Source organism: Rhamphochromis sp. 'chilingali' (assembly GCF_963969265.1).
Source record: "Rhamphochromis sp. 'chilingali' genome assembly, chromosome: 1".
Lineage (NCBI taxonomy): Eukaryota > Metazoa > Chordata > Actinopteri > Cichliformes > Cichlidae > Rhamphochromis > Rhamphochromis sp. 'chilingali'.
In genome coordinates, this window is record NC_137929.1 from 19,874,695 (window position 1) to 19,890,831 (window position 16,137).

Genomic DNA, 16,137 nt, shown 5'->3' on the forward strand with positions numbered 1-16,137 from the left:
CTTTCAAATCTACATAGTTATTCAGTTAGGTTTGAGATTATTCTAATTAGGACCTCATAGATTAAAGGTGACCAGTCAGAGCACTTTGTATCGTACTGTATTGTATTGTACTTGATGCATGCTCAATCATCCAGGTAAGTCGATCACAAAAGGTTGATTCTGTTCATCTGGACGTAGCGTTTTCAGTGGAAGAAACGTTTCATCACTCATCCAAGTGACTTCTTCAGTCTCAGTTGACTGCAGGTTTCCCCAGCCGTATAAACACTACATTTGCACAATAACTGAAACCATCTTTTGCCATCTTACAAAGCTGTGATTGCAGCCATTCCCCAACTCTCTCTGTTAATGGTATTCATGGCCTTTGATCAATGGGTTTTGATCAGTTGTTGATCAATGGTTATGATAATTTTCATATTAATGATCAAGGAACAGACCTCACCTTATAAAGTTGGGGATGAAAGTATCAACAATTACTTTAAAGGGAAAGTGACACATGCAGTAAATGTTCGCACACATACATCACTCACAGAACTGCCAGGTGTTGGGTTTCATTATAGGTAAACACGTAAGAACTGCTAGTAAAGATTGTTTGAGGTGTTGTTCTTCAAACCTGATATCTGTATGTAATGCTTGAAATATTAGGAGGATTATCCCTTAAGGATAATGGGCCAGTCTACAGTGACCTGATGAGTTTTCATTCTTCTCACAGATGCAAACACTCATGCACACATAACTTTACACATAGGGGGACAACACCCAGAGAGAGCAACTTTGTCCTACTGTGGAGATTGTCCTCTAGCATACCAGCTCATGTCTATTCTCCATGCAAATAGAATTGAACTATTTGTAACCCAGTGTTAAAAACGGGATTAAAAGTATAAATATTCATACTCTCACGATGGGAATAAATATTGATAAAAACAAAATTAATTATAATAAATACTGATAAAAAGCATGTAAACATAAGTTTAATATGTACATATGTATATGTGGTATATAGATGGTGTGGGGGCAGGACTTAGTCCTTTAGAGTGTGTTTGTCAGATCCACTGAGCAACCAATCATTGGCCGGTCTGACCCTCCCCCCAGTCTGTGCGCTGCTGAGACACCTGTGCGTGCCTTCGTGTGCCAGTAAGATACGCCAGAGACACAGACGGTGAAAGATCAGTTTACCCGTGCGGCGAAGAAGCTAGCTGGAAGGAGAAAGTCCTTTTTTCGGCAAGAATAATAAGAGTGATACTGTATTCCAGAGGCCGTGAGCCAACGTGAGCACTGTGAAGCCCCGTGTAGCATTTGTTGCTTCGCATGGTAAGTCCCAGGCAGCACACGTGCGCTAGCATAGCATGCTACTTGCCGCTAGCTCTGATGCTAACTTCCGTTAGCCATTTTGCAATGAAAGTGCCTTTTCCGAGGCTAAAGCAATTAGCACTGAGTCTGCTGCACTTTATATGAGATGTTCTTTAAAGGTTTATGTCACATTACTGTGGTATTGATGTATAATGTATGGTTTTGTGCGACGTTATGTTAGCACATGTTCACTTTTCTCATGGTGCTAATTATAGTTCTGCACAATTAAGTATTAGCAACGTGAAATTAAGTGCCTTCACCTGCACTTAGCTGAAACTTGATAAGTCTCAAGCCAATGTGTATTTTTAATGCACTGCTGAGCTATTTTGTATTGTTTTAAATGTGTGTTTCCTATGCACTTTTTCCCTTTGAAATGAGAATAATTTGTTGTACAACATAGAATATTTTGAAGAAAATTTAGAAGCACTACAAGCAACCAGTAGTAATAATAAGTTACAGGCATGATAGCTTAAATGTTGAACTACTGTGTTCTGGCCTGGTCCCCAGGTCAGGTTTTTTCCTTTGCTTATTTGGATTGGATTGGTTTTGAGGACCTGAGAAGAATCGAGGATCCCTTTTCCAGTACTGGATGGCGAGCCCAGCCCAAAGAGCCGGATGAACTGGTAGATTGTAACCCGACTGGTTACAAACACACTGAGTGACTACTGAACATTGAAAGACTGAAATTGACTTTTAAAAAAAAGACACAAAAGACAATATATCCTTAGGTCGACCATTTGTGGGGTTTATTTTATTTTGTTTTCAAGAAGCGCGCTCTACTTTTGTTAAATGTGCACAACTTTAATAATTGCTAATAAATGCAATTGTGTTTTCTACACCTACTGTGTACAAGTCCTCTGTTGTCATACACCCTTGGCTCCTACGAATCTAGAACCTGTCTGATCTGGTCCATATTTCCCTTCTGTCCGCGTACTGTGGTTAAAGGTAACTATACTGCCCGCACTACATGCAAAGAAGGCAAGAAGTAGCACTAACAGGTCTAGTATTGCACCACCAGTGTTACATAAGTAAAAGTGGCGAGCCAGCCAGGAGCCTAGAGTGTTGTGTGACAACATTGGAATCCTCTTTGACCTTTGATCAAATGCTCACATACTGTGAAAATGGATTTTGTCGAGAAGTATGCCGTTAAAGTACCAAATGCCATTATTGTTAGCGGTGTTACAGATAGAGAGAAAGACAAAGAGGTATTTGAGTTTCTGGAGCAACATGGTACTATTCGTAGAGTACTCGCTGTCGATGATGACTCTTCTGCATTCCACAAAAGCCAGATTGTAGAGTTCGAGTCCGGTGCAGCCGTTGAAATATTAGCACCTAAGCTGCCTTACCTCTTACAGTCCACTGACAATCCAGATGTCAGTTACCGCATTCGAGCCTTAACTGACGTCTATACTAAGACCGTAGGGGGCAGTGTTACTGAGGCTTACATTAGCAACCTGAAGGGTTTAGCCAAGTTAAGTGGGAAGGATTTCGAAGAAGTGTTGCGGGAGGCCCTATCCACAATAGGGAACACCATTGAAGCTGCTGAGACAGCTGAGAGAAACCCTGAAAATGATGCTGCTGATCAGACTTGCCCTGTGGTAGGATCCACACAACTTGGAGCCTCACCTTCAGTCTTAACTGAACTGCCTCACCCTCCTGAACCCATTCAGGGCACATTCCAACGCCCCATGAGACCAAACTTGACACCTCAAATGTTGAGTCCAACTGACCTCAACCCACCAGAGGTTCAGAAAGTAGTAGTCGAGCATGTTGTCAAGAGTGTTGAAAAGACATCACATGCTCACTCTACATTAAGACTCAGAGCTTTCTCTGGCAAGATGCCCAGACCTTACAGCGAAGCTGACTATGAAACATGGCGTTCTCATGTTGACTTGTTGATGGAAGATGCTTCTTTGTCCGAGTTGGGAAAAACTCGTAAGATTCTTGAAAGTCTCCTTGCTCCCGCTTCTGATGTCATCCGCCCTCTTGGGCCAGAAGCCACTCCTGGAGACTATCTTAAACTTCTGGATTCAGCTTTTGGCACCGTCGAAGATGGTGAGGAACTGTTTGTACGCTTCATGAACACCCTCCAAGATCATGGTGAAAAGCCCTCTGCTTATCTGCTTCGTTTGCAGGTGGCAGTCAATCACACCGTGCGCAGAGGTGGGCTTGAACCACATGAAGTAAATAAGCAGCTTCTTAAACAGTTTTACAGAGGCTGCTGGGATGATAACTTGCTAACGGAGTTGCAATTGGAGCTAAAGCATAAGGAGCCGCCCACTTATGCAGAGCTATTGCTTCTCCTGCGTACTGCAGAAAACCGACAAGAAGTTAAAAACACGCGAATGAAGAAACACTTTAGCGCCACGAAACCAAAAGCAGTGTCTCATGAACAGACGGTCACTGAAACAAATGCAGATGTTCGCCAAGCACAGTCAGATAGTCTAGAAGAGCTGAAAAAACAAGTTGCCGATCTAAAAAGCCAATTAGCTGCCGTTGTGAAGCCCAGGAAACAAGCAACACTGAAGACAGTTCGAACAAGGAAACCTGAAAATAAAAAACCTGACCATGCCAAACCTGAAGACTCACCTCCACCCAGCCGCCGCAGTACTAGGCCCAAGCCCTGGTATTGCTTCCGCTGTGGGGAAGATGGACATATAGTAGCCACTTGTGAGTCAGAGCCCAATCCTGCCCTTGTAGTTGCAAAACGAAAGGAATTAAGAGTGAGAAGGCAGATATGGGACAGGCAGAATGACCAGCTTTCTTTAAACTAAATTCTGCCTCCGTTGCGGGACAAATGGAGGCTGATGCTTTGTTAACCCGTCCCACCCAGGTTAAACAAAAAGCTTCACCTAAAAAGCGTGCCAGCCTAAAGTCACACACAAGATCAGATTCCTTCGACTTTCCTAAAGGTCTAATTGGTACGAAGAGTACTGCACAAGTGAAAGTTAATGGTCACACAGTGAGTTGTTTGCTAGATACTGGTTCCCAGGTGACTACAGTCCCCGAGCCCTACTATCGTCAGCATTTGTCCTCTCATGAGATTAAGCCATTGTTTGAACTTTTAGAAGTTGAGGGTGCCAACGGTCAGTCTGTGCCTTACTTAGGCTACATTGAACTGCATGTCACTTTCCCAAAGGACTTCCTTGGCATTGAAGCTGAAGTGCCGACACTTGCCTTAGTTGTCCCCGATGTGCGCACAGCTTCTCAGTCCTTAGTGCTAATTGGGACAAACACATTAGATGTACTTTATGAGCTGTACTCTAACACATGCCATGAACTGCAGCTGAACCTGCCATATGGCTATAGGGCAGTTCTAAAAGTTCTTGAGTCACGACACAAACAGTCCAAAGACAGTAGTCTTGGTTTAGTGACGATGCACAACAAAGAGCCACAGTTGATTCCAGCAGGCCAAACTGTTGTTCTAGATGGTGCTGTAGCTGTGTCAGCCGGTAACGGTGAAAAGTCTGTCTTGCTAGAGTATCCACGAATGTCAGCCTTACCTGGTGACATCCTTGTGAAACCTTGTCTCATAGACCTACCTGAACGAGCACCTTACCTTGTACCAGTTATACTCACCAATGAATCCGAACATGATGTGACAATCCCTCTAAATTGTGTCATCGGAGAAGTCAGTGCATATCAAAGAGTTCTATCTCACGAACACTCAGTGAGAACTCCAAGATCCCGAACTGAGCAGAAGTCAAATGTAACATATAACTTTGACTCTTCCCCTATTAGCGCTGAATGGAAGGAGCGCATAACCGAAAAACTAAGCCAAATGCCCGAAGTGTTTGCACAGAATGATCTTGACTTTGGAAAGACTGATCAAGTGAAACACACAATCAGATTGTCAGATGAAACACCGTTCAAGCATAGAGCGCGTCCCATACATCCGAACGACCTGGAGGCAGTCCGTAAGCACCTCAAAGAACTGCAAGAAGCTGGCGTGATCAGGGAATCTACCTCCCCTTTCTCTTCACCCATTGTAGTCGTGCGGAAGAAAAATGGTGAAGTCCGCCTCTGTATCGACTACAGAAAGCTTAACGCGCAGACTATAAAGGATGCTTACGCTCTCCCCAATTTGGAGGAAACGTTTTCCACCTTGATCGGGTCGCAATGGTTCTCTGTCCTGGATTTAAAATCTGGGTACTACCAAATTGAGATGGAGGAGCTGGACAAACCAAAGACGGCGTTCGTATGTCCCATCGGCTTTTGGGAATTTAATAGAATGCCCCAAGGCATTACAAATGCCCCCAGCACATTCCAGCGGCTCATGGAGAAATGTATGGGCGACATGAACCTGCGCGAAGTGATCGTGTTTCTCGATGACATCATTGTATTCTCCAAGACACTTGAAGAACATGAGGCTCGCTTAATGAAAGTTCTTGATCGCCTGAAAGAATATGGGCTCAAACTCTCACCCGAAAAATGCAAATTTTTCCAAACTTCTGTCAGATATCTTGGGCATATTGTGTCCAGCAAGGGAGTGGAGACTGACCCTGAAAAGGTGGAAGCCTTAAGTACCTGGCCTGTGCCCCGTGATCTTAAACAGCTCCGCTCATTCTTAGGCTTTTCAGGGTACTACAGGCGGTTCATTAAGAACTTTTCGAGTATCGTTAAGCCCCTCACTGACTTAACATCAGGCTACCCTCCTTTGCGCAAAAGCACAAAGCCTAAAGCTAAGTCTGTCCAGTACCATGACCCCAAGACACCTTTCGGCGAGCGATGGACTCCCTCTTGTGATTTTGCTTTCAAAATCATCATTGAAAAGCTCAGTACTGCGCCTGTATTGGGTTTTGCTGACCCTAAACTGCCATATACGCTCCATACGGACGCCAGCACTACAGGGCTTGGCGCCGCGCTCTATCAAGAGCAGAATGGCCAGACTAGGGTGATAGCTTATGCAAGCCGTGGGTTGTCTAGGAGTGAATCTCGTTATCCCGCCCATAAGTTAGAGTTCTTAGCTTTGAAGTGGGCAGTAACGGAAAAGTTTGCAGATTACTTATATGGAAATCAGTTTACTGTCGTAACAGACAATAATCCTCTGACGTACATATTAACTACTGCTAAGATGGATGCCATGAGTTACAGATGGCTAGCTGCCCTGTCAACGTTTAGCTTTAAGCTCCAGTACAGAGCAGGCAAGCTTAACTCAGATGCAGATGGCCTTTCTAGACGGCCACATGGCGAGTTGCTTAACGACGCAGTGTCCCAAAAAGAGCTCGACCGCATACAGCAGTTCACACAGACTCACCTGTCCCTACCTGACAGCAGTTTAAGTCCTGAAGTAGTGTCTGCTATTTGTGAGAAACACCTTGTATGCAGCTCTCAAAATGACACCATCCCTTTGGTTCACTCGCTAGCCATTTCTGCAGCTGCCATTCCAGGTGACTTTGTCAATGAAAATGACTGTGGTGGTCTTCCTGTTATGCCCCATATGTCCCCTGAACAGATCACAAACGAACAAAGAACAGACCCTTGTCTGAGGGAAGTTATTGCACAAATTGAAACTGGAGAAAAGGTCCCACCAACTGTGCGAGCTGAACTTCCTGACATCAACCTTCTACTCCGAGAGCTCAATCGATTGGAGATGCACAATAACATCCTGTATCGAACTCGCCAAGATGGAGGAGATGTTACCTACCAGCTTGTCTTACCTGAACAGCTCCGTGACTCAGTCTTCCAAAGCCTCCACTGTGACATGGGCCACTTAGGCACTGAACGTACCTTAGATCTTGCCCGAACAAGGTTCTATTGGCCTCGCATGGCAGCATATATAGAACATAAGATCAAAACATGCAACCGCTGTGTAAGACGTAAAACTCCTCCAGAAAAAGCAGCTCCACTTGTGAATATCAAATCCACCAGACCCCTCGAATTAGTCTGCATGGACTTCCTGTCCATTGAGCCTGATCGAAGTAATGTAAAGGATGTGCTTGTATTAACCGATCATTTCACGAAATATTCATTAGCCATCCCTACCAGCAATCAGAAAGCTCAGACCGTTGCCAAAGCCCTTTGGGACAACTTCATAGTCCACTACGGGATACCCGAACGATTGCATAGCGATCAAGGTCCCGACTTCGAGTCCCACATTATCCAAGAGCTTTGCAAGATCATGGGCATTCGCAAAATCCGGACAACACCCTATCACCCCAGAGGAAACCCGGTAGAACGTTTCAATAGGACGTTACTAAGTATGCTAGGTACTCTTGAGGAAAAGGACAAAACTCAGTGGCACAACTATGTCAAACCACTCGTTCATGCGTACAATTGTACGAAAAACGATACAACTGGTTTTGCCCCATATGAGTTAATGTTTGGCCGTCAGCCAAGATTGCCAGTCGATCTAGCATTTGGGCTGCCCTTTAACAACAAAAGTTTCAAGTCGCATTCTCAGTACATAACAAAACTAAAGGCAACTCTACAAGAGACCTACAAACTAGCAACAGACCATGCTAACAAAATGGCAGAAAGAAACAAAACAAGATTTGATATGCGAGTGAAACCCTCAAAACTAGAGCCAGGTGACAGAGTTTTGGTGCGTGCAGTCCGTCTCAGAGGCAAGCACAAGCTAGCCGACAAGTGGGAGACTGATATTCACGTTGTGGTGAACCAAGCAGGTGACTTGCCCGTCTACAGTATAAAACCCCTAACAAAAGAGGGCCCAGTCCGCACAGTCCACCGCGATCTCTTGCTCCCTTGTGGTTTTCTTGCCCCTGTTGAAGAGAAACCTGTCCAACCAACTCATGTACGCAAACCAAAAACAAGGCAATCACCTAAACAACATGAGGAATGTGATCATTCAGAACTGGAAGATGAGGATATCTGTTGGTTCAGAGAGGAACCTCTTCAAGAGCCCATAAAGGTCACTCGAGTCTATGAGATTCCCCAGCCAAAGACACACCCTAATGATCACGATCATACTGAAACTCATTTGCCTGGAGGAGACAACTTACATGAACATGACAACCTGCCTGGAGGAGACAACTTACATGAACATGACAACTTGATTGGAGCTGACAATTTAACCGGATGTGACAACTTACCTGAATGTGGAAATCCACTTGGATATGGAAGCCTAGAGGAGAGTGAAACCATGGTGGAACACTCAACCACTGACAATGAAAGCGAGAGTGATGCCAACTTACCCGATGGATCTACCTGTGATGGGCCAGTGGAAGAAGACAACTCAAATGATAATCAAGCAAACTCAAGTCAGTCAAATACTGAGAGTGAAGCCACAGCGACTGTAAGGCGCTCAGAGAGAACAAGAACCCAACCAGAACGACTGCAATATAGTCGGTTGGGAAATCCTCTCGTTTCCATTACCCAGTCCCTGTTTCAAGGTCTAAGCCTGGCTTTTACCAGTGCCTTGACAGAACAAGATTCTGTGGTCATCCCCATGAAGGCTGGTTCCCCTGTCATTACCGTTTAGCTATCCCATGCAAAGGGACTTGCATGATTCTAAGAGGGGATAGTGTAACCCAGTGTTAAAAACGGGATTAAAAGTATAAATATTCATACTCTCACGATGGGAATAAATATTGATAAAAACAAAATTAATTATAATAAATACTGATAAAAAGCATGTAAACATAAGTTTAATATGTACATATGTATATGTGGTATATAGATGGTGTGGGGGCAGGACTTAGTCCTTTAGAGTGTGTTTGTCAGATCCACTGAGCAACCAATCATTGGCCGGTCTGACCCTCCCCCCAGTCTGTGCGCTGCTGAGACACCTGTGCGTGCCTTCGTGTGCCAGTAAGATACGCCAGAGACACAGACGGTGAAAGATCAGTTTACCCGTGCGGCGAAGAAGCTAGCTGGAAGGAGAAAGTCCTTTTTTCGGCAAGAATAATAAGAGTGATACTGTATTCCAGAGGCCGTGAGCCAACGTGAGCACTGTGAAGCCCCGTGTAGCATTTGTTGCTTCGCATGGTAAGTCCCAGGCAGCACACGTGCGCTAGCATAGCATGCTACTTGCCGCTAGCTCTGATGCTAACTTCCGTTAGCCATTTTGCAATGAAAGTGCCTTTTCCGAGGCTAAAGCAATTAGCACTGAGTCTGCTGCACTTTATATGAGATGTTCTTTAAAGGTTTATGTCACATTACTGTGGTATTGATGTATAATGTATGGTTTTGTGCGACGTTATGTTAGCACATGTTCACTTTTCTCATGGTGCTAATTATAGTTCTGCACAATTAAGTATTAGCAACGTGAAATTAAGTGCCTTCACCTGCACTTAGCTGAAACTTGATAAGTCTCAAGCCAATGTGTATTTTTAATGCACTGCTGAGCTATTTTGTATTGTTTTAAATGTGTGTTTCCTATGCACTTTTTCCCTTTGAAATGAGAATAATTTGTTGTACAACATAGAATATTTTGAAGAAAATTTAGAAGCACTACAAGCAACCAGTAGTAATAATAAGTTACAGGCATGATAGCTTAAATGTTGAACTACTGTGTTCTGGCCTGGTCCCCAGGTCAGGTTTTTTCCTTTGCTTATTTGGATTGGATTGGTTTTGAGGACCTGAGAAGAATCGAGGATCCCTTTTCCAGTACTGGATGGCGAGCCCAGCCCAAAGAGCCGGATGAACTGGTAGATTGTAACCCGACTGGTTACAAACACACTGAGTGACTACTGAACATTGAAAGACTGAAATTGACTTTTAAAAAAAAGACACAAAAGACAATATATCCTTAGGTCGACCATTTGTGGGGTTTATTTTATTTTGTTTTCAAGAAGCGCGCTCTACTTTTGTTAAATGTGCACAACTTTAATAATTGCTAATAAATGCAATTGTGTTTTCTACACCTACTGTGTACAAGTCCTCTGTTGTCATACACCCTTGGCTCCTACGAATCTAGAACCTGTCTGATCTGGTCCATATTTCCCTTCTGTCCGCGTACTGTGGTTAAAGGTAACTATACTGCCCGCACTACATGCAAAGAAGGCAAGAAGTAGCACTAACAGGTCTAGTATTGCACCACCAGTGTTACATATTGGCCACTGCAGAGTGTGCAGTACTGTACTGCATGGCAAATCAATTATAGACAAGATTAATTCCGCACACTATCACGAATAGAAATTCTTTTTCCATTTCAAGTGACAGCACTGTATGTTATCTGGGCAGCAAGAGTTTATCAGTAAAACAGACATAAAGCTGCAAATTCAGCTGTAAGCGCAAACACAGCTGCAACTGAATAGATACACTGACAGATACAACATATACACAAATGCTGAAAGAGAAATAACTGGGGAGATGCAGGTTTAAAAAAAAAAAAAAACTTGCTCAGTTTTTCCTTACTAGTATTATGTATATAGAACTATCTCATAGTATAAGACTTTAACTTTGTTGTTTATTGCTTTTTTATTGTAGACTGTAGTAATTTTATTCTTTTATTCTGCTGATTTAATGCAACAGTTTCTCTCGTGGGATCATTAAAGTATCTATCTACAGAGTGCTGGAAAGTAAATGCAACAAAAGCCACAGTATAGGTGCCTCTGCCTCGACCCTTGGAGGCTGCCTAGATTTTGGGTCCACTTTAGAGATGTACAGTACAAAGAATGTATTAGTCAGGAGACAAGTTTTGTTTCTGGCAAAAAAGAGGAAGAAAATAGAAGTTTTCACTATTTCACTAAGCTCGGGAAAAGATCATAATATCAATCATAATTTTTTCCTGAGACCTATGCATAACCTGAAATCTCAATTTGACTGTAATGCAGACTATATGATTATAATTCTGATAACACTCTAGCTTAAAATAATGTTTAAGCTTGGCTAAGCTATGCAATTTATCAGTATCACATCTTGAACACCCTGTGATAAGAAAAATACTAGCTTGAGAAAAATGTATTGTTCAATTTTTAATCCATCTATAAAATGATGGCCTCTACGGTTGAGTGACCAACGGATAATCCTCCTTTTGAAGTTCAGTTACTGTTTTCTAGCTCACCCCTGCATTTCCTGTCTCATGTTTTCCATATCATATAGCTTAGTGGTCAGGTTGCTGTTTGCATGTTCTTCCCATGTCTTTGTGGGTTCTCTCCAGGTACTCTGGCTTCCTTCCACAGTTCAAAGGGTTATTGAGTGATTCTAAATTGCCCATAAGTGTGAATGTGAATCAACATGGTTGTCTGTCTCTCTGTGTTAGCCCTGAAACCTGTTTGCGGTTGCAGGGCTGGAATAGGGTCCAGACTTCCTGAATTGGACAGGCAGAGGAGAACAGATGGACTATATGATCATGCAAATGCATAGGTGTACACATTTCCTCTCCCACAACACAAATAGTATTTATTAAATGTGTACAAAAATGCTGTCTACTGTGTGAAAAGCTGAACGAGTTCAAATGGAACAAAGACAAAACAATAACCTGCAACACGAGACATTAAAATAGAATTTGAAACCATCAGAGGAGCAATTCCTGTCTTCTCATTAATGCAGCAGTCAGATGTAATGTTGAGAATATTAGGTGCTGTGGAATCTAACAAATGCATCAGACAAAATGGAGTGGATACGTGACAGGATTTAAAATTTAGTTTGAATAGAATGGCAGTAGTCTGGAATATGAGAGAAGATAAGTGACATTTATATAGCACAGTGTTTCAAAGTGTAAAATAAAAACATTCATGCACATGTATTCCTCTTTTACCTTGACAAATACGTAGTCATCCTGCACCAGCAGCGAGTTGTGATCAATTTTTCCAAGGAACTGTGCCGTCACCATTTTGTCCGAGCAGTTCTGAATGAGGCAGGTGACATACAAGTAGCCTGGAGTGACATGGACAGCAACAGGACAGGAAACAGTGACACAGTCAGGAAACAGGAAGGGATAATTACTGCTGGAAATTTTAAACAAAACACATTGGCATTCTAGAATATCTTGTTAATAATTGCAATGCATCTTTGTAATTTCTGCCCCCACACCCTTGAACAGGTCCAGGCAGATCATGGATCCTCTTTGTGCCTTGCTCTGCCTGACGTCTCTTCCTGTTAAAAGTTCTTCCTTCCCACTGTCACCAAGGGCTTGCTTACCAGATGGTTGGTTTTCACTTTTGTTGGCCCATAAAGTCCCTTATACTGTACATGGAAGCTAAATACAACTATAGCTTTTAGCTGACATAATAAAAACTGTGTAATCTATGTTAAGTAGAGAAAGTAAAAGAGAAAAGGCTCAAGAATGGGGAAAAAATAGGATAGAATACAATAGAAATAAGCATAAGCTGAAGACTGCAGCTTCTGCTTTTCTGTGGCTGGCTGTTAGAGGGAGTGGAAGAAAATGTATGAGAGGAAAAACTAGGCGAAAAGAAAAATGGAGACATCATTTTCCAGACTCTATAAGATATGACAGCTTCCCCATAGACATACAGTCGTTCTAGGATCCAAATGGCCAGGAGGGATTACCCTCACACAGGCACACAGAGAGGCTAGCGCATGGTGCAAAGCTCAACCACTATTGAATTTCAACCAGCAGCTGCATCAGCAGCATCGACTCCTGAAATGCAGCCGCTATGTTCCCCCCAAAGGTGACAAGCTGGCAATAGAGAAAATACTCACACACACACACACACACACACACACACACACACACACACACACACACACACACACACACACACACACACACACACACACAACTTCACACTCTCAAGCCTGCATCCACACATGTGCGAGGTTAGCAGTTCAGATGCACTGGCTGAATCCACATTTATGGTTTGACCTTCAATTGATTACATCAGACACTCGGAAATAAGTTAAAAGTATCAGCTCAGATATAACTTAGAGCTTAACAGCATCTGAAGTGAATTAGACATTCATCAAACTGACCTTGATCTTTCAAAAATACAGGTTCTTACAGGACTCACTGAAACTTCAAATCACCATATGGCAAACAGAATCTATGCTTACTTCTCACACATGTTTAACATAAAAAAATAGATGATAGAAAATAGACTCAAAGAATTTCACACATAACTTTGGAAGTACTAACAATTACTACGACCAGATAATGAAACAAAGGGCTTCAAGCTACGTCACGGAGGGCAACTTAAACTGTGTGTCACATATATCAGTGCTGCTTCTGCCCTGCATCAGTGCCTTCTGTTTCAATTCATCCACCAACCTCCACCAAAGCTCAAGAAGAATCACTCCCTCGTTTCTGCGAGAGGCCTGGGAGCCTGAAGGTCTTGCACAGTATCTTTCCATTTCCCAAGACTGTGCGGTTCTGCACAGATATCTCAGATGTCATTCCTGGAATCTGCTGATCTGCTGGGTCACTGCTCCAAGTGTTCCAGTTACTATGTGGACCACTGTTGCCTAAACTTTCCAAATTGTCTCTCAGCCCTGGTATTTGCATTGTTTTTCATTCTTCTTGTGTTTCTTGTTCCTGATGTTGCTATCACTTGGTATCGCTACATCGAACACTACGACTGTCTTCCTCTGCTTGTCTACCACTACTATTTCTTGGTTGGTTGCCCATCACCCGTTTGTCTGTCTGTATGTGGAAGTTCCACAGAATATTACCATGGTCATTCTCAGGGCATATCTCATTTTGACTTTGTGTGTGTGTGTGTGTGTGTGTGTGTGTGTGTGTGTGTGTGTGTATATATATACACACACACACACACACACACACACACACACACACACACACACACACATATATATATATATATATATACATATATGTGTATATATATATATATATATATACATATATGTGTATATATATATATATATATACACATATATGTATATATATACACATATATATATATATACATATTATATATACTGTATATATATATACATACACATACACACACAAAGTCAAAATGAGATATGCCCTGAGAATGACCATGGTCTCTGTATATATATATATGACAGAGAGGATGACTCTTTCTCCATGTCCTTTGCTAAACAGAATGGATATTAATCTACCTGGTTTAAAAATTCATAAAAGACAGTTTTACAGATGTCTGTGTTATAATGCACCATATCAAGTCACCTTCATTCACATGTGGTACATCCTATCTTCTTTATATTGATGTCTTTTACTACTTTTTTTCTAAAGTATTATCTTAGTAGAATAAAATCAACATACAACTACATAAAAGAAAATTCAAATCGGTTCAGCCTCAGGATGACGCAACTTCATATCGCATGACTGAGTCAATTCTTTTCATCAGCACTGTACTTTTCCTCCTCTGCTTTGTCTTTGTTCAGGAGGTGTGTGGAGTGGCTAATTTATTGAAAAGCCCAGACATTTAATCAAAGCAGCATACGGTGGAGAACTCATTAAAAAACTATTAGATTGGACTAAGTGTTCAATTCCAGCTTGTGGCACACTCATTTCTTCATGCCACTTGCTGTCCTCACATACCTGCAACCACACTCACATGGTGAAATTGGGTGGTATGACGAGGAAAACAGCAACAGGGAAACAGGGCATAGCTAAAGGGATATTATTGAGACTGTGACTATTTAAAAAATACAGAAAGCAATACATGTAATACTTGTAGAGACATGTACACATTTACAGTACTCCTAACATTACAGCGTCAATATGTGCATGAACAAGATACTCTCATGCTTTCTTGCCCTTCAATCTCCCTAATGACAAACTAATATACAAAGACACACTACCAGCTAGCATCTCTGTGCACACATGGCTCATCCATCAATCGACCACCCCATCTCCTAGGAGACTTTCCTCCCACCCCTCCAGCCCTTCTCAAACATCAGACAGCAGTCCTGGGAGCTGAGGGCAGGGCCACAGTTCCTCATCTCTCCTGTGTCCTTTTTGGTAGCATGCCACTGTTTAACCTTGGCCATGCTACGCATGACAGGGTTGGAGCAGAGGATTTGGGGGAACAGGGTGAACAGATTGGTTTAGCATGCCTGGTCGCTCCCGCCTTCCTCAACTATCTATCTGGGCACAGAAGCAAGGAGAGGAAGAGGGAGGAGAATGAGAAAGATGAGGCCATGTGCCCCAGGAAGAGCTCCCCTAACTGGGCAGTCAGCCCAGACAGACAGCCTCTCATCTTCACTATCCACAAACACAGGGAGCTTTGTTCAGCCCGACAGATTTCACAATGCAGGCAGCATCTTTCTGTGTGTGGGTTAAAAGATTGCTCGTCTCCTCCTCAAGAGGTTCAGATTTTAATGGCCATTTATAATAGGGAGGTTTATTGAGAATGGAACAGCAAATATAATAAACACATCCTTCATTGTGCCCTTCAGAGTCTGCCACTCCTATCTGACTTTGCCTGCTCAGGTTTATTTAGAGGTTATAGTTTAGAATTTAGGATTATAGTTTGGGAGACTGAGAGAAGATGAAGTCAAGATGTGAATAAAGAGTCTGAACATTTGCCACCTTCATTGACAAATGCACAATCTCAAATACACATTTCTATTACCCTCTTGGCCCTCTGTGTGGAGGTGTTCGTCTGTCACTCAGGAGATATGATAATCCAAATTCACTGGTGTGAGTATTTAGCTTATCCATTAATTCCCTACTGACCCCTCACACATAAACACTACCAACACTCCCACACCAAGGTCATTCGGTAATCTCTTCTTTTACTTGCTTTTACATTGTAGTGCTAGCGCTGCCTGGATAGGTAAAACACATTATCCTCTACCTCAAGAATTCTTAAAGAGAAGTTGATCCTCATGTCATAGTTGTAATTAATCACAATTAATAGCAATTACTTGATCAATAGCCTGGTTTCAATTACTTTTTTTTTTCAACTTAATATTTACGCTTGTAACTGACAT

General features: G+C 42.4%; 1 protein-coding gene across 6 annotated transcripts in view; it reads right to left on the minus strand.

Moving 5' to 3' along the window:
• sorcs2 (sortilin-related VPS10 domain containing receptor 2) overlaps positions 1-16,137 on the minus strand; it is a 406,325-nt gene that overhangs the window by 69,069 nt on the left and 321,119 nt on the right. For all 6 annotated transcript variants that reach the window (XM_080876806.1, XM_080876805.1, XM_080876804.1 and 3 more), the window contains one exon: positions 12,011-12,129. In XM_080876806.1, the coding sequence (XP_080732932.1) occupies positions 12,011-12,129 (119 nt within the window). The remainder of the gene's footprint in view (positions 1-12,010; positions 12,130-16,137) is intronic.